At 53.3% G+C, this 16,770-nt stretch overlaps 4 protein-coding genes across 4 annotated transcripts; 3 read left to right on the plus strand and 1 right to left on the minus strand.

Moving 5' to 3' along the window:
- Nucleotides 1–1,299: 1,299 nt before the first annotated feature.
- Nucleotides 1,300–2,545, plus strand: CGGC5_v017173 (uncharacterized protein; the record flags this gene model as incomplete). Its single annotated transcript, XM_066153798.1, has 6 exons — nucleotides 1,300–1,380; nucleotides 1,436–1,494; nucleotides 1,780–1,797; nucleotides 1,854–2,077; nucleotides 2,149–2,182; nucleotides 2,371–2,392. The coding sequence occupies 6 exons, from the start codon at nucleotides 1,300–1,302 to the stop codon at nucleotides 2,390–2,392; spliced, it is 438 nt and encodes a 145-aa protein (XP_066007056.1).
- A 2,008-nt stretch (nucleotides 2,546–4,553) lies between these two features.
- On the plus strand, nucleotides 4,554–5,231 carry CGGC5_v017174 (uncharacterized protein; the record flags this gene model as incomplete). Its single annotated transcript, XM_066153799.1, has 5 exons — nucleotides 4,554–4,624; nucleotides 4,678–4,684; nucleotides 4,738–4,757; nucleotides 4,816–4,878; nucleotides 4,931–5,231. The coding sequence occupies 5 exons, from the start codon at nucleotides 4,554–4,556 to the stop codon at nucleotides 5,229–5,231; spliced, it is 462 nt and encodes a 153-aa protein (XP_066007055.1).
- A 371-nt stretch (nucleotides 5,232–5,602) lies between these two features.
- CGGC5_v017175 (uncharacterized protein) lies at nucleotides 5,603–7,453 on the plus strand (the record flags this gene model as incomplete). The annotated part of the gene is made up of 6 exons (XM_032026518.2): nucleotides 5,603–5,858; nucleotides 5,921–6,153; nucleotides 6,206–6,372; nucleotides 7,127–7,146; nucleotides 7,238–7,288; nucleotides 7,362–7,453. 6 exons carry the CDS (start codon nucleotides 5,603–5,605, stop codon nucleotides 7,451–7,453), a joined length of 819 nt encoding a protein of 272 aa, XP_031877019.2.
- A 6,324-nt stretch (nucleotides 7,454–13,777) lies between these two features.
- Nucleotides 13,778–14,861, minus strand: CGGC5_v017176 (Negative regulator of the PHO system; the record flags this gene model as incomplete). The annotated part of the gene is made up of 5 exons (XM_032026516.2): nucleotides 13,778–13,888; nucleotides 13,936–14,065; nucleotides 14,116–14,151; nucleotides 14,295–14,330; nucleotides 14,383–14,861. The coding sequence occupies 5 exons, from the start codon at nucleotides 14,859–14,861 to the stop codon at nucleotides 13,778–13,780; spliced, it is 792 nt and encodes a 263-aa protein (XP_031876976.2).
- Between the last annotated feature and the right edge of the window lie 1,909 nt (nucleotides 14,862–16,770).

Here is a 16,770-nt window from a genome sequence, read left to right on the forward strand (position 1 = left end):
AGCTTCTGCCCCAATGACTGAAATCGGGGGCAAGAACGAAAGCAATATGCACGGCAACAACCTTTCCGAAGACCCCGGTTATGATTCGGACAAACGCTTTCCAGACTCCGAAGCCGATGAAGACGACGTACCAGAGGGAGACTGTCCGATCTGTGTCATTCTTGTCAGCCAACGCAGTCCTTTCTGCTCTTTCTCCGCCAAATAGACCGACTCAATCATTCTCTTCGTTTTGAAAAACGTACGCGAGCCGGGAATAACACTTGGCGACGATGAAAAGAAGTCACAAGCCAAAGTTTGCAACATGGACTGGTCAACGGGTACATCAAGTCCCTGGTCCGATGCAGCGAATGCAATGAAATGGTGCAGTTTGTTGGTACAGGGCATTATTCGAGCGCCAACAACAACTAATGGCGGGTTCAATGTTGGAGCCGAAGCATCTGATGCGAGATGAGCCATCTCCAACGGCTAATGCCCATGACGTTGCTGGGTAGGCTGCGGTAACAAGGCGTCGCCACTGGCCTGTGGAGAAGCTTACCTCTCAAAAACATTGACTAAACAACATGTATCAGAATCCTTAATACTGAATGCAGCTCTTGTTCAAGAACATTCTTTAAGGCGCAACGAAATCAATTGTATTGTAGAAGAAATCGCGACTTGGCTAAGGTGCCTAGGTACCGACGGTCCAAATCCAGGCTCAGCCCGACTCATCCTGTACAGAAAGTGGGTTGGGCCCGGAGTTCCGGAGTCCCAGAGCTGGAGTCCGGGAGTTGGAGACCTAGAGCCGGATTTGACCCCCCCAGACCGCGCTACGGCGCGGTTGACTGGGGCAGGTCTGAGGCACGGGCCTGGGTCGATTGACGCTGATGGGGCACGTACCGTGCACGTGCCCAGTACTTGGGCAGATCGAGGCTAAATCGCCCACGAGCCGGGTTGATTGAGGCTAAATCTGCCCACGAACTGGGTTGATCTATGTAGCAGTGCGCTTATCTAAGCTTATCTCCTATCGCTTTTCTTATCGGCATTGGTCCCTGCACCTTCTAGGGCGTCACTCCCAGCGAGGGAGCAGCTGTAACCCGTTTCCTTCTTTCCGCATTTCGGCCCTCCCTATTTTTGCTCACAGCCCATCCTCTGCAATACTTCCATTCGCGACTGCATCGGCATCTGCAGCCAGCCATCGATGTTGCCCTACCTTCTCATGATAGCTTGATGCAATAGCAACCTGAAGACGCCGCAAAATTGCTAATCGCATCGCTGCGAATTTATGCAGTTAGGAAACGCGAAGACACATCGCCCGATTCAATGCAACAGCCGCCGGTCTCTGGCTCCAACCAGATCGTGGTGCACTACAGGAATGTGCCTAGGTTGATTCACGCTCGTGGGGTACGTACTGTGCACGTGTCCAATACTTGGGCAGATCGAGGCTAAATCGCCCAAGATCTGGGTTGATCCATGCAACAGTGCGCTCATCCGTATCTCCTATCGCTTCTCTTATCGGTATCAGTCTCAGCTCTGGGACGTCACTGCCGGCGAGTACAAGCAACAGTCGCAGCTGCGTTTTCTTCCTTCCGCATACTCGCTACCTTTTTATCACAGCCTATCCTCTGCGATGCCTCCATTCGCGACTGCATCTGTAGACAGCCAGCGATCTTGCCCCATCTGCTCCTGACAGCTTGATGCAATGCAGCCCCAGGACGATGCAAGAGGGCCAGTCGCAGCGCTGCGAATCTATGCGGTTAGTTGAGAGCAGCAGTCGCACAGCCAGACTCTGGCTCCAACCAGACCGTCGCTGCTCCCAAGGTCTGCTCCATGCCACCACGTTTCTCAATCCATGTCCTCGATCTGACTGTTGATAGCCGGAGCCTTCTGACATCGAGCCGGCCGCTTCCAAATTCCAATGGCACCGATGGCACTTCGATCCCTCCTGCTCCTGACCGTCTCCGACCGCCCGCAAACTTCGATCCCCTCCGATGCGACCGCGACCGCTTCTGCTACTACCGCTGTTCCAACCACTACGGCGCCAGGCCCAACCAGATCATCCTCCACGAACGACACGCCTGCCACCTTCGATACTGCGCTGGTACTTCCTCGTGTCGTCCACCGGGCCCGGACGCGATTTCGGAACAAACAAGTACTCGGACAAGATCGCAGCCATCGCTGGCTTTCACGCCTCCGTGCACAACAAGTGGGTGATGCTCGAGTTCCATCTCGTCAGCTCGCAGGACCATTTGTTCGTATCCGACTACGGCGCAGGCTGGGTGGCCCACCAGAAGGTACTGGACTTCTGCGCATCCCCGCCGTCGCCGCAGTTAATGCGGAGATGGTCTTTGTCGCTATGGCCTTTATTGACCATCGGAACAACTCATCCCGCAGGCTGGAAATCCACATGGTGTAGCAGGGTCAGCCGTTAGGCGCCGCAACACTGGAAGTGTACGACTAGCCTCGTGGCAGCGTTCCCGAGACTATGACGGATGCGTATTGGCGCGCCGCGGGCATCGTACCGCCTGCGAACATGGCCGAGTCTCCAACGCGCGAGCCTCAGGAGTGAACCTTGAAGACGTGTACATTCCGGAGGTAACGTTCTTGGACTTGGGTTCCACCTGGACCTCAGGCAACATCGCATTCGAGGCTTTGGAGGAGGAGCGCCAGGTGGGCGGCAGCTTGTTTTGGATCTGCTGCCTGCATCGGAGGCTGCTGCGTGTACTGAGGATGACACGATGGAGGTCTCGTTTGATGTAGATACGCGGAGCAAGCAGATTAGAACCAGAGATGTGACTGCGTAACGCCAGCATCAGGGCACATGGTGGCTTAAGAAGCTACTGAACATCCATCCTTTGACTTGAAGGTCTTTTGTGCAATCGTGGCTATGTCTTGGCATACCAAGGCTCTGAGTGCTTCAAGCCGACGACACCGGTGGGACAGGCTCAGCGGGTTAAAGGCCAGACCAACCCCAGCAAGCCACCCGCTTAGCCAGCCAGGTACTTTGAGTGGTATTCCTTTATCATTTTCGCCAAGCTAAGGGAACCCGGTCATTAGCTGACGGCCCTGGATGTTGCGATGTTGGGCGTTGGACGCAGGCAGCATTCGTCGGAAATTTGTCCCAGTGGCAGAGGTTGTCGGACCAATGACAGAGGTTGTCGGACCAATAGCAGAGGTTAGACAACCTTGAAGACGCAGTGTGGCTTCAGACGTACCTTCCACTGTCGTGTGGCTGTCGGACGGCACTGACAGAAACCACCACGTGACGTCGCAATCAGAACCCCGCTTTTCCTTCGTGCGACTTCCATGATTGGCTGACGGCCCTCGCACTTGGATTCCCAGCACTGTGGCCTGTCCCTCCAGTGTCTTTTTGGAAGCCGTCAAACCTGCCATCATCCACCGAGCTTCGCAATCGTCAAATCAACAATGCTAGGTTTCCGCGGCGATTCGACACGAGGCCGGAGATTTCACGTCACCACAGCAGGTCCATATGGCAGCTGGAGGCTCGCACACAGCTGCCATACCTGCAGCGGGCTGAGCCCCCTCCTGCGACCGATGTACGCAGGCCAGCCAGGCCTGGGTGAACTTACGTCCCTCAAGCCCGCCTCTCGCCTCCAGCCTTCGACAAGGGGCCCTCGACAAGACCTGATCGAAGCACGTTTGCAACCCTCAATATGCGTTCCCAAAAGCTGTCTTTCCGATGCCGATCGCCGTCTCGACTTTTGCCCCGACCAGCCAAACAGGGTGCCTTTCATTCAGGGAGCTTGAGCTCGACAGCCATTCCAATTACATCACCATCGCCCGACACGCGGAACGAGTAGCAGCGACAAGTCCGACAACAACCACTTCTCCTACAACACATTACGCCCAGTCGACGGAGAAGCCATTGCTGCAACGGCATCGTAGACCAAGCGTGGGATACACTGCGCCAAGTTCCGCAAGTTGCGTCGATCAGCGACACCGTGGCCTGCCGCAGCGTCATCTTCGACAACAGCGTCATCCGCGGCGAAGGCGTTTTCGACCCCCGCATCCCTGCCGACGACATTTTCCCCGGCGGAAGCTTGCTCGTGACTGGCATCCCGCCGACGACGCGAAAGCCTCTTCGATGCCGCCATCCGCGACGACGCGAACTCGGCGACCCAATACTCGACCCAATACTCGACCCCCGGGTCCCATCCGAAATACCCCTCGACCTTCCCCCCGACCTTCCCCTCCACTCCACGCCCATCAGCCTCGGGCAAAGACAAGCGTTCAAGGCATCCCCCGACTGTGATGATATCGTTCGAGAGGCCTGTCGTCATCACGATTCGAAAGCAACCGGGTGCAGCTCCGAGCTGTGCGTGCCGAATTGAACCGAGCGAAGACAACACCAAGCGGACTACAAAATCTTGAGGATGGAGATCAATATGTGGAGCTGTAGGACCTGTCACGCGTGGTACTTCGACCTGGACCAGCTGAGGTCGTCTTCTTCCATGGATGGGAGACGGTAGCGTCGTCATACTTCACAGGCATGGGTTGGCACACAAGGGAGGACAGCCTGAACGCAGGTTGCGCAACATTTATAGACGGCTCTCGGAATGATTCGACGTCAAGACCGCTGGCAGCACAACGCTCGATGCGACGAAACTCTACAACTGACGGGTTATCCGTCCTTCTACCAGTTTACAGGCGCTTCAGCGAGAGCACGATGCGCTAATCCAGCTGCGAGGTAGTACTCTGCACGTGTCCTTGCTGTGGTGCAGCACTGAGACGCGAAAATAGCAAGTAGTCTATACTGAAAAGTAAACTTGTTGAGGTTGTCTGCCAGACAACCTCTCCGTCAGACAACCTCTCCGTCAGACAACCTCTCCGTCAGACAATCTCTTCGTCAGACAACCTCAAGGTTGGATGCAGCACACAGTCGTCAGCCCTCCCTCTCCTTCCTACTCTCCAGCTCCTTAACCGTCCCCTCCAGATCCGACACCATCCGGTCCATGGCCGGGAATTTCCACGGCAAGGCGAGCCCCCACGGCCGTGTGACCCACTCCGCTTCGGCCACGACCGAGAGTCTTGCGTCCAGCAAAGCCTGTTCCGCCCCGGCCGACACCATCGCCTCCCGCCACAGGACGATCCTCCCCATCAGCCTGTCAAACTCCGCACCCACCACGTTCCTCATGGCAGAGACCGCCACCGACACGCTTTGGGGCACGACCTTCTTCTTCGCCCCCGTCCTGGCCGTCGTCGCTTCACTAGAAGCAGAACGGAGGGCCTCCTGACGCAGGAGCTCCTCAAACGGGTCGAGGATCCAGTCCTGCCGCGCTCCCAGGCCGGGCAGGCGCTGCTGATTTATAAGCAGCACCAAATCGACAGGACCACACTCACCTCCAACATGAGGCACCTACCTACCTCGCCAAGACATGACTTCCATGTCATGTGCACTGAGTTTCCTCGATCGAGCAGGACCTCTTCCCGAACCACCTCCAACTTCACATCTACGGACCGTTGTTCGCTAGAGCAAGCCCATGCGCTCCCTCCCCTCCCCTCTCCTTCTCTTTTCGTCAGCATCTCGAATCGTCTGTGGTCGCCCACCTCAAAGTCTCCGCACAGCCCAACATCACTCCATTCCTGACTTCGCCGACGCATCAACATGATCACGCCTAAGGACGACGAACAATCCATTCTCTCCGCAATCGATCGCTTCGTCGCTTGCCCCGGCGAGGACAAGGCCACCGTTGCCGATTGCGTCAACCAGTACATTCATCTCGAAGACAACGCGTCCGCTCGCTTTGACATCGTCACTCTGCGCGCGAGACTCCCCGTCGACGCCGTGAACATCATCATCACCCACTACAAGCCTTCACATGGATTCCCTCCAAGACCTGCCTCCCAAAACTGGCTAAAGCGTCCAAGATTTAGCAGATCCCTGGCTCAGCTTTGGTACTCTATTTGCACACTGTTAAGACAGGCCGACCCTTTTACACAGCTCTTAACGACCTCGCCACTTGCTGTCCCGACTTCGCGGAAGCCAGGCCCTTATTACAGGAACAGGCCGACGTTCGGAGAGCCTCCATTTCCAAGACGCAAGTGGTCGACAAGAATGCGCAAGGCATAGTTTTGCACGACGTCAAAGCTGTTCTCAACAGGCTGCGAACCGCGCCAGTCCCGCCCCTTTCTCCCGAACAAGGGCGGTCGGATGAGGTTCGATGTCCCACCATCCAGTAAATCGCATCATTACTGACCAGCTTTCCAGGCCAAACATACCGTTATTGACGACAACCTCGACGATACAAGTACTTCGCTGCATCAAACCGTCTTTCAGCCTGCAGCCGCCGGTTCGGAAGACAACCAATCGCTACAGGACGTCCAGCAACAGTCCCCAATTGAGCCTGACCCATTGGATTGGCCCCAGACCGGAGCGTAAAGACGAAATTTTGAACCCAGCACCAAAACAGTGGCTGAATCCACAAAGCGTGTTGACAGAATCAAGGACGCCCTCGCTTATACGAAACTCACCGCTTACAGTCATTACTCAGTCAACTACATATTCAGGCCAGGATTGCCTTACAAGGGATAAACGCCAATCGTTTATATAGATCTACTGCAGGACCAGCAGATTACACTAAGGAATATAGCCAACTGTATCCCACATTCATTATGCTGCTAGTGGCCATACTGATGATCTATCACGTGTCTAGGATCGTAGGACCGGGCCTCAATGTCTGTTCTTCTTGAAAACTTCGGCAGCCCATGGCGTTGCGGCTTAGGCACGTCGTGCGTCTCGACCAGATGGCGGTTTTCTCCATGTCCCTACCATGTGGCATTCTCTTAACATTCATTTTAGCCATGGCTCGGACATCTACAACTTCTGTTTCTGTTGCGCATCCTCAGCCGTAGGATGCCCCAGGCTATCCTCCAGGGAACGATATGAACCGCAAGGTTCTGGTATTCCGTTTGCCTTTTCCTCATTGTGTCGCAGTACAATCCACGCAGCTACTGCTGGACTTATTTTGAGGGCAGCCCTGGGGCTGCCACCCGGCCAACCTAGTCCCAATGCGACAATCGTCCATAGTGTCATCGCTGCTGCCAGTGATTGAATTAACGGTATCCTTCCACTTCTGATACTGCTGAAGCTGCAAGGACTTATTCTGTAACTCGACAAAACAAATCGCAGAGACGAATGGCAAGTAGACCGTGCGTGGAAGCATTCCATTTTCGCCATTCCATGAAACCGGCTCGGCTGCTATGGCAGACATAACCTTGCTAACGTGGAGACATAAAGCAGAGCAGCAGCGAATGCGCTTTCCTTATAAAACTATCAGCCACTCCAAACGTTGTACGCTCAATCCCTTTCCGAACAAAGTGTCTGCCTACTCATGCAAACGACTTCTGACTCTCACGACCGACAGACAGTCTGACTGCGCTATCAGGCCCTGCACTTCAGGCAGGCCGAGAAAAACGAGTAACCTATCTGCAGCTAGAGCGGCTTCTCTTTGCGTGATCCGGCGTGTTTTATGTTCTTTGAAGGTCTTTTGTGACACGTTTCGTGGTTCCCCACGTCTTTCTCTTTGCCTTTGCTCCGAACATCTCCCTTGTCCTGCTCCTGGCCACTGATCCGTTCGCATATCCTCGCCCTGCACCTCCGTCTCCCAACGGTCCCTGCGACCTTTCCGTCGCCTAAGGTGTCTATCCGGAAACGCTTCCTCGGCTAGCGAACGAATTTCGGAATGCTTCTGCTTCAACCGGGTGAACCTCATCGCTAGGGCGGACTTCTCCGACGACCGCGAAGCGCCAAAACGCCCCTCAAATCCCTCCTTGATTGTGTGCCATGTTTCCCCTCGTAGGTATCGTTCGATAATGTACTGCTCGCCTTGGTCAAGCTGGAGGCGGACAGCCAAGGCAGGGTCCCGGAATTCCTTCTCGGTTTGGCTGGGTTCTGTGTGGTTGGAAAAAAGAACATCATCGAACGCGTCGGGATTTGATAGTTCCAAGGTGTCGGACGCTGCTTGATCGTAGGAAAAAGGGCCTCTGGGCCAAAGGTCGCCATTCGAGAACGGCGATGACTGCCCAGCAGAAGGGTATGGCTGATGTGGGAGAATGGATGAATCTGCCCACTGACTGGGTTGCGATGTGCCTCGACACACTGGAATGAGCGCTTGCTGATGCATCATAACATCGGCCATGTTCTCTGGACCCCCTTCTCGAACCTCCAGCGGAGCCAACGGCTACGACGACCTCCATCACGACCAAGTTATATGCGCATCGCCCAACCGCAACAAGCATGTACAACTACGCCGCTCGAGAGACCAGACTGGGTGGAATACCGATTCTTCCCTGATCGCTGCTGTCTTCCCATCATACGCTTCCGTGTTGGAACATAGTGCGCCATGGCATGGTCAACGCTATTTGTTGGTTATATCATGCAGTTTGGTGATGAGACGAACCACTGCGTCGGGAATTGGTGGCCAGGGGGAATAACAAAGCAGGTGGTGGGCGAGTCGTACTTCCGTTGGCAGAGATGGGCCAAACGATGAGTGCCGGAAGCAAGACGTGCTGCGAGGGAGTCACGGCCGAGGGAAATGTCAACCATAAAGCGTTTGCCAGGATAGATCACCCTACAACGTTTTTCTTTGCACCGATACATGTCGTCGACTTTGCCTCTCACATGATCGTGATCATCTGCGCGGCGCGCAGCATATGCATCTCTCGAACCGTCGAAAGCACGTCTCCAGAGGACCCGGAATCAAAGACCAGTATCGCAGCCCCAAACCACTACAACACCTGTGTTGGATCGAGATGAGTGGCCGTTTTGGGCGTACGGTCGCCAGGGTTTCCCAGTCTAGAACGAATGCGAGGTGCGATTGTCTTCTGAGATTGCTTGGCCATCGGCTGCACCGGCACAGTCTCTGCCCGTTCGTCTGCCTGTTCGTCTGCCCGTTCGTCTCATCAAGCAGTGGGTGGACAGGGTCAAGGGGGCTTGGTGAACCACCGCCAACAGGTCGGTGTTGCCAGCGACGCAAGCAGTAGCTGATGCCGACTTCCAACAGCTCAATGCCAACAGACTCAAGTGATTGCGAAGCATGACGATGGATGTCTTCTATCCAGCGAGGAGACGAGGTATGGCGGACGCCGAACGCGGACACTCGTCTACCTCACGGCATGCACTGTCCGGTGCAAGTCGTCTCCGAGAGCTGCGAGGATGATAACGGGACGGTCGGGGCAAGAGCCGGGCGTAAACCCGAGTACGGCCGCATATCCCGACTTCGGTCGCTTAGGTCAGGTCCGTTGAACTTCCGTAGGGCACCCTTCCGCCCTCTTATGATGGAATGTCGATCAAATGAAAGACATTCTGTCGATACCTGGTGATGCTGTGATGTCCGCCTTGGCTTCACAGTGACGGCGGCCGCCTCACGGAGCTCTAGGGCTTCGGGCTTGCGTCTGGGAAAATCATGCTGTCGACAAGTTGGATGAGATTGCTCGCGGGGGCGGTGCTGTTGCGGGTCGCCGCAAATTAATCGCCACATGTTACTAGCGCTGCATGCGCAGGTTATCCTTAAGTGCTGAAAATGGCTCAAAATCAGGCGCAGGGGTCGTCGACCAATGGAATAATTCGATTCCATGACTAGCAGGGCACGAGGTACATTGCTGACTGGGGTTGCCCACCCTCTCTACCACTAAAAAAATCCGGCAAGTAATGCTGTAGTTCAGGCCTCCTCACGATACCACCTCTCCCAGCAGTCGCCCTTCCAGCAGAGGGGTACGTCGCACTCCAGGGGTCAATGTCACTTTTTGAGCCATTTTCAGCACTTAAAGGGATAATCGGGGTTTGTTGGTATCAGCTCCAGGACCAACGACAGCGGCGCAGTCCACCCGGTCTTTACGTCCGGGCGGGGTGACAGTCCGCATGCCTCACCGATAGACTCCTCCAGAAGTAGGAATGGGACCAATCGCCCCTGTTGACGTTCGCGAAGGTGGTCCGCGACAACCCCCACCTCCTTTGTATGTGCGACCGGTTGATTCATCGCGAGACTTGCCAGTTGATGTAGTGAAAATACTTTGAACGATGGCCGGTGCTGCGCGTCGGTTAATCGCCCAAGTGGTCGATTGAAGCGGCCTTTTCGCAGCAAAGAGGGCGGCTTCAGGATGTCTCTCCGTGGCAACCGCCGGAATCCCACCAGGAAGGATAACGTTGCAAGAAGAAAAAAGGAAGGGTGTCTACTGCGTAGGAACTGGGCCCAGCCCTGTTCGTCTGGGCCCCTGTCCAACGGCGCGATCGGCAATGACAGCGGTGACTGGCGCGTTGCATGACTCAAGTACCCACAGACGCGGTCCGATATTTCCTCGTCCGCGTCGAATTCGCCGCGCTTGCTAAGAGCGACAGATAACGTACTGCACAGCGTTACCGAAACCTTTGTGGTCGAGTTATGGCCGTTATCAACTTTGACGTTAGTATCCTGGGCAGATAACTGCGTGTTGGTACTATCAACCTGGTCGCCGACGCTTCCCCTGGCAACTGTGTCGAGAATGAAGCTTGTCCTCTTCTCCTCGCAACAAATTCAACAGCAGCGCTTTCGACTACACTTGGGCCCTTGCGTACATGCGCATTCTAAGTATTGCGTTTTCGTCCCTCGATGGAGGATAGCCTTGTTCATCCAACGTGTCCAGCGCCGGTCCATGATGGCGCACGGGTTCGGCTTCTCCAGTATTCTCTGTGGAGCCAACAAGCTGGATCGGCCACGGCGGGCGCTCTTTTCGGAAGCCTCCAATTGGTCGGTGGTTCCTTGTGGTCGGTGGTTCCTTTTGGTCGGTGGTTCATTGCGCAGCCCTACGCAGTATCTTGCCGTCAAAATTGAAGTCTAGTCACCTGCAGAGGGCAGACTTTTGTCCGCAAAACCGAGGAAACCGAGCCGTGGGGACAGGCTTTCCATATGACCTCGCATCAACGGCCTTAAGCCAGTGCGTCGCAGTCCGTTCCACCCCACAAAACACACGCCCTTAATGATGGCAGCACATGTAACCAATCCCCAGACGTGAATAACAAAGTTAGAAAGTCGTCCGAATGGTTTGATTCCCAGGCACGCAGGCGCGCAGCACCAGTGCTTGTGAATGAAATGGAGCGATTCGGGCTCTTATTCAAAACACCAGCAAATTATAATTACCAGCAATGCGCCGCCAACCCCGATCACCAGACTACTAGTTTCCCGTCTTTCGTTGCCTTGTGACACGGCCTGACCTCCTAGTAGGTACCCCGCTGACTGGGGATTTCGTCCGCCCGTTCTTCGCACCACCGACAGTCGCGGCGCCAGCGCAGGATCTGCTCAAGTTTTTCAGGATTTCCTTCACTTGGGCGGTGTTATCCTCCAAACCCTCCATTCTTTGGTCCAATGACGCCATTCTCATTTCCATAGTCTTTACTGCTTCCAACATGGACTCTATCTGCGCAGCCGACTTCTCCGTGATTTGGGTCGTGGCTTTGGACTCTTTTTCAAGACTGTCCAGAACTAATTTGGTCTGTGCTGGTGATCCCTGCTTATCTATAAGACTGGGCTGGCTTTTCGGTCCTGCGATGCACACTTGAAGTTGCCGGATGAAGTTCGGGTTGTTAATGGCTTTTTGCAGAAGTCGCATCGTCTGTTCGGCAGTTTGTGTTGCCTGTCTTTCCATTTGGCCTTGACAGTACTGGAGAAACCTCATCTGGTGCTGCTGCTGCTGCTGATATTGTTGTTGTTGTTGATATTGTTGTTGTTGTTGTAGATATTGTTGCTGATTTTGATATTGTTGCGGTTGCTGTGGCGGATATTGCTGATGTCGTGGCTCATACTGAGGCGGTGGCACGCCTTGGTACCATGGCTTCCCGCCACTAGACGTCCGACTTGCCATTCCTCTTGATTTTTGAAGAATCTGCTCAATAAGCCTTTTTTGACCTGCGAATGAGATGCTGCTGGGTAGCTTTATATGCAGTATCATTCCTCATGGTCGAACCATCTTTGTCGCTGATCATCCACACCGTTATCGTTGTGTTATGTGATGCTATATCATGTTATGTTATGTTATGTTATATCATGTTAACTTCGACCCGACCAAGCCATGCAAGGTTCATCATGGACATGCAAAGGCTCCACTACTATCCTTGTCTCCTAGGAGCTCATAAGAGCAATGTGCGAGTCCGCTGTCTAGATTTTCTTCGAGATCAAAGCTTTTATGCATGGTGTGAGGGAAAAATGTTCTGGGCAATGGACGCAGCCCGGAGATTGTCTGTTCATTCTGGTCATAACACTGAGAGTATAAACCTTCAGGGTTTACGGAAAAGGCGCAGGCCGTTGGCGGCACCTCAGATTATTGCAATGTGGGACGAGGTGTTAGATGTGCGTATAGGGGTGCAGAACAGTTTGGTTGATCATGACAAACACAACAGTGACGGCAAAAGTAAGTAGTGAGATTTGCAGTCCGAGTGGGGTATACTTTGCGCCAGAAGAAGCAGACAATCAACGATGTCCTTTGAGAAGCATGGCTCTGAGAAGCATCGCGAATTACCAAGTGAAAGCACAAAGCGACAAACTTCGAGGGATCCCTACAGCAGAAGGCCGTGGTGAAGGCGTACCACTCAGCGCCGGCAGTCATCTGACACAGGCCCAATTAGGGAGCGAAAACGGGCAGCAGCGCGCGGCGCAACAGCCTTGACAAATGCAGCAGCACCACTAGGAATACGAATGGCTTCGTTGTAGCCACGAAGAAATAAGGGTGAAGGGAAAAAAAAGAAAAAAAGGAAAGGGAGGCATGAAGGCTGTCTTGAGCTGACTGACTGGGCTTTTGCCTGCTGCCATGAATGATGGGAAGTGAGGGAAATCGAAAGCCCAAGCCAAAATCACAGCTCAAATGAAGGCCTAAATCAAGTCAACTTACAATAGCATGTAATTGGCTGTTGCTTTGGAGGCGTCAATAAGGTCGACATATGTACTATGTATCCGTACCAAGGTAAATATGATGATGAGCGCATCATTCAGTCGGTCTTGCACATAACCACGCAGCTCATTTTTTCATCTGTATTTCATTTGCAAGCAATGGTTGCCGGGTTGCGCTTCCACGCTGGACGAGACGACCGCAGGTTTGCTGACGATGTGTCAAACCACCCAGCATACGCTTAGTCCAGCGCTCGACCTTGTTTTCCGTTAACGCCGGTTTGCAAGGATGCAGCCCAAGAGGGCAAAACAGCGCCAAGACCAAGCAAGACTTCCAAGTTCCAGGAAGCACCCATGTTGAAGCAACCATGTTTTTCATCCGGTCTTGCTCAGGCTCCGGTTAGTCTGATGGCCAAATCGGCTCATTATTGCCCCACAATTACCCCTGTTGTAATGACTAGCAGCAAGCCAGCAGCGAAATAGCTCCAATCAGTCGTGTTCAGCCCACGATGAGAAACATCACCCAGCCGGTGTGACGATCCTCCCTCCGGTATAGCAGAGTCGTGAAATGGTTGACCCAGCTTGCAGCTTGAATAGCATTTGAGCGTAGTTCCAGACTGCAACCAACGGACGAACAGCGGACAGATCCAGATAATCGTGCCTGGCAGGTTGACGGCCGGGACGGGGGCGGCGCAAACGACTTGGTCACTGTCAGATCGCGTCAAACACGACCACGCAGGCAGGTAGCGGCGGCGCGAAGACTGTCTGTTGGTTGATTATTGCAATCAAGTCTCGCCCGCAGGTGCTCCACCATTATTTCGGATGGCGCCGTTTCCACAATCATCCATACAAATTTGTTCCTTCTTTCCGACGCCTTCCACTGTAGGACGCTGGCTCAGAACCAACGACCTTGCAACAAGCGGCCGTCAGCAGCAACCTTTACGCAGTTCCTTCAACATCGGCGCGTAGTAAAAGTCCAACACTTCTTCAGCTCTTCGTGCTGTCCAGCGAGAGTGAGGTCTGGGGATCAGAAGGCGCTGCATCAAGTCAGAAATTGCTTCATTCGTGACATAAAGAAGCAAACTCTGGTAATAGCAAGCAGCGGGATGCTTGCTGCATCTGCAGCTTCGCCTAATTCTGCATCTGAGGCGCAAAACTGGATAGCTGTGCTACGGTCGACCGCTTGGCCGTCGACACATGAAAATTGAAATTTCCTTTTTCTTGTTAGACGTGTGATACTCCATCAGAATTGCCTACCACACACCTCATAATAGCACCAAGCATACGATTCGACTGGTTACTAGAGGGACATAGCGACCTGTCTGGCCGAAACCATTCGTCCTGGTGAAGAACGAGTTCCCGAATAATGCAGCCAGCAGACCAAAGATCGATCTCTGAGCCGTACTGCGTGCTTATATCCTGCCATTCAAAGGCGTCTGCCACCAACAGCTCTGGTAGCCGGTAGTATAACGTGCAAACCTATGAAGTGTCAGTTCGTTAAGAGACAGGACCGCAAGGGTTTGTAGCATACCACCGGAGTCCTGGCGTCGGATCCACCAAGGCAGTATATAATCCAAAGTCGCAAATCTTCACGCAGTCGTCCTCAGAAATCAGTATGTTATCGGGCTTGAGGTCACGATGAAAGATTCCAATATCGTGTAGAAAGCTTAAGCCTAGCAGGATCTGGTCAGAATACCAAGCCGCTTGATTGAAGCCAAGCGGAGCACGCCTGAGCCTTTGGCTGAGGTTCTCAGCGACGTAGGGCAAGTCGACAATCAGCTCGTCTCGCACGTAATGGACCTCTTGCAGATCGATGCAGTGTTTGCGGACCTCGGAAGGATAGTTCTTGACTCGACGGAGGCAGCCGATTTCCCGGAGGCTCTCCGGCGAGAGCCCGCCAGATCCTGGAAGAGGCATATGTTTCCGTGCGACAAGCTGGCCCTGCACCACGACCTTGTAGACGACGCCATAAGAGCCCGATCCCACCCTTTCAGGAAATGAGCAGTTCATCTTTGACGAAGGGACACGATTTTCACGAGTCTGATGGGTCTGTGTGGCCGGCATGCATATCTATATGTGTAGAGGACAGGATACTATCTGGACCTCAGTGCGTTGAAAAGGCGGAGGGAAACGATTTTCACTTGAAACTGCTGTATAGGGACATTGCACGCATTCAAACTTTTATGTGAGTCATCTATGTAGTAGTCAAAGTTGACTTTTTGTATTCCCCGCCCCCGATTCCGATCAGTCATCTCTGGCTTATTACGCAGTGCAAGTCGTCAAACTTTCGCTCAAACCCGTGGGCAAACCATTGTATCAACAGTACCATTGGCCATGCAGGGGCTCAAACAGACCTAAGCTTCCGTCGCGATCCCGAACCTCAACACCTTCACTCTTATCTTCAACTCCGACAACCCCCCCAGGGTCCACTTCGGACTCTCTGTCCCATTTTAGAGCTGATGCCGTGCGAGGCCGCCGGGATACTACTGTCTCCCAGCTGTTGGGTTGCGTCGATACGTCCAAGATGACGGCAATTCCCATGGCACCTTCGTACAGCTCAGCACCCCACGTGCGCAGAAGCTCGTTCTAATGGTCGACGTACTTCCTTGACATGGCACGAGAACCACCAGCAACCGTAGAAGAGAATTGCAGGGCTTTGATATCGTCTAGTCAGCGAGACAGGGCCCGAACCTCCATAAGGGCGATATGGACAAGTTCTGGGTTTGCTTTGGAGCCTACGCAACGAAGCAGGACTTCTTTTGACCTTCGTAAAGATGGACGAAGGCTAGGATCTTGAGCGTTAGCTTCATCATCGAGCGACACTATCAGACTAGCAATCTCGCAATCCAGCGAGGACATCGTTCTGCTGCAAAAGAAAGACGACACTGTAAGCTGGCTGTTACGGTCAGCTATCCGACAGTAGAGTCTGCTAACAGAAGCTGGGGATTGAGACGTAATAACAGTACACTTGGTCGTGGTCTGGGTCGTAGGTCGTAGGCTAACAGTAGATCAGATCTTCAGAGGCTAAGGTGATCAGTCTTAGACTCAACAAGTAATTCGCAGTGAAGGTAAGCTGAGAGTATCCTGAGGATGAATACTAAGTTGATTGCTGAAGAGCTATGGAAGTCTGACCATGAGCCAGGCTCAGGGTCATACTATATATATAAGTCTTATATGAACAGTTCTGCTTGTTCATGAGCGCTGTGTCCCTTGTCACTATGAGCGCTCATTCTAGAGTGGGATGAGCGCTCATTCTAGTCTCCACTGAGCGCTCACTGTGGGTCCCTTATCTATGCTCATTCCTTATCATCACGTGACCTGTACCATAGTTCTTCCGTTCCTGAGTGAGTCCCTGTTGTTCCCGTGATCCTGCAGAGTACAAATGTCCTGTCCTAGCCGCCCGACGCCCGAGTGGGTCGGTTAACTGTTATCCATGCATAACGGGTCGTAACACTGGCAAATTTATGTTGGAGGCTTTCCATACCGGATGGTAGACTTGGAATAAAGCCTGAGACTAAGTAGTAAGTAGTAGGGTTGCTGAGTTACTGCCCTTAGTCACTACCAAAACCTCTCCTGTGACAGCATCGGCTCTTGCAGCGGTTATCATATCGATAGCGACATATGAACTAATAAATTGAAAGTATGACCAAACGCAGAAGCTCTGAAGCGGCTACACACATGAATACGAACGCCACGCGTTTTTAAGTCGATTGTTACCCCCCTTAAGTCATCTCAAGCTACTACTGATAATCAAGAGTGCTGCTTACAGAGTGTGTGATTTTTCATTAATCAGCTCTAACTCTTCCGCTATTTAAGCTAAGATCACGAACACTTTGATCTTACGAGGCGAGGTTTGTCCGTGTGTATTTAAAGGCGTTGGGATGGTTTCTGTCGAGTAAAAATGGCGGCGCATTTCCCT

The sequence above is a fragment of the Colletotrichum fructicola genome, assembly GCF_000319635.2.
Source record: "Colletotrichum fructicola Nara gc5 chromosome Unknown KSG_Nara_v1_contig11, whole genome shotgun sequence".
In the NCBI taxonomy this organism is placed as follows: domain Eukaryota; kingdom Fungi; phylum Ascomycota; class Sordariomycetes; order Glomerellales; family Glomerellaceae; genus Colletotrichum; species Colletotrichum fructicola.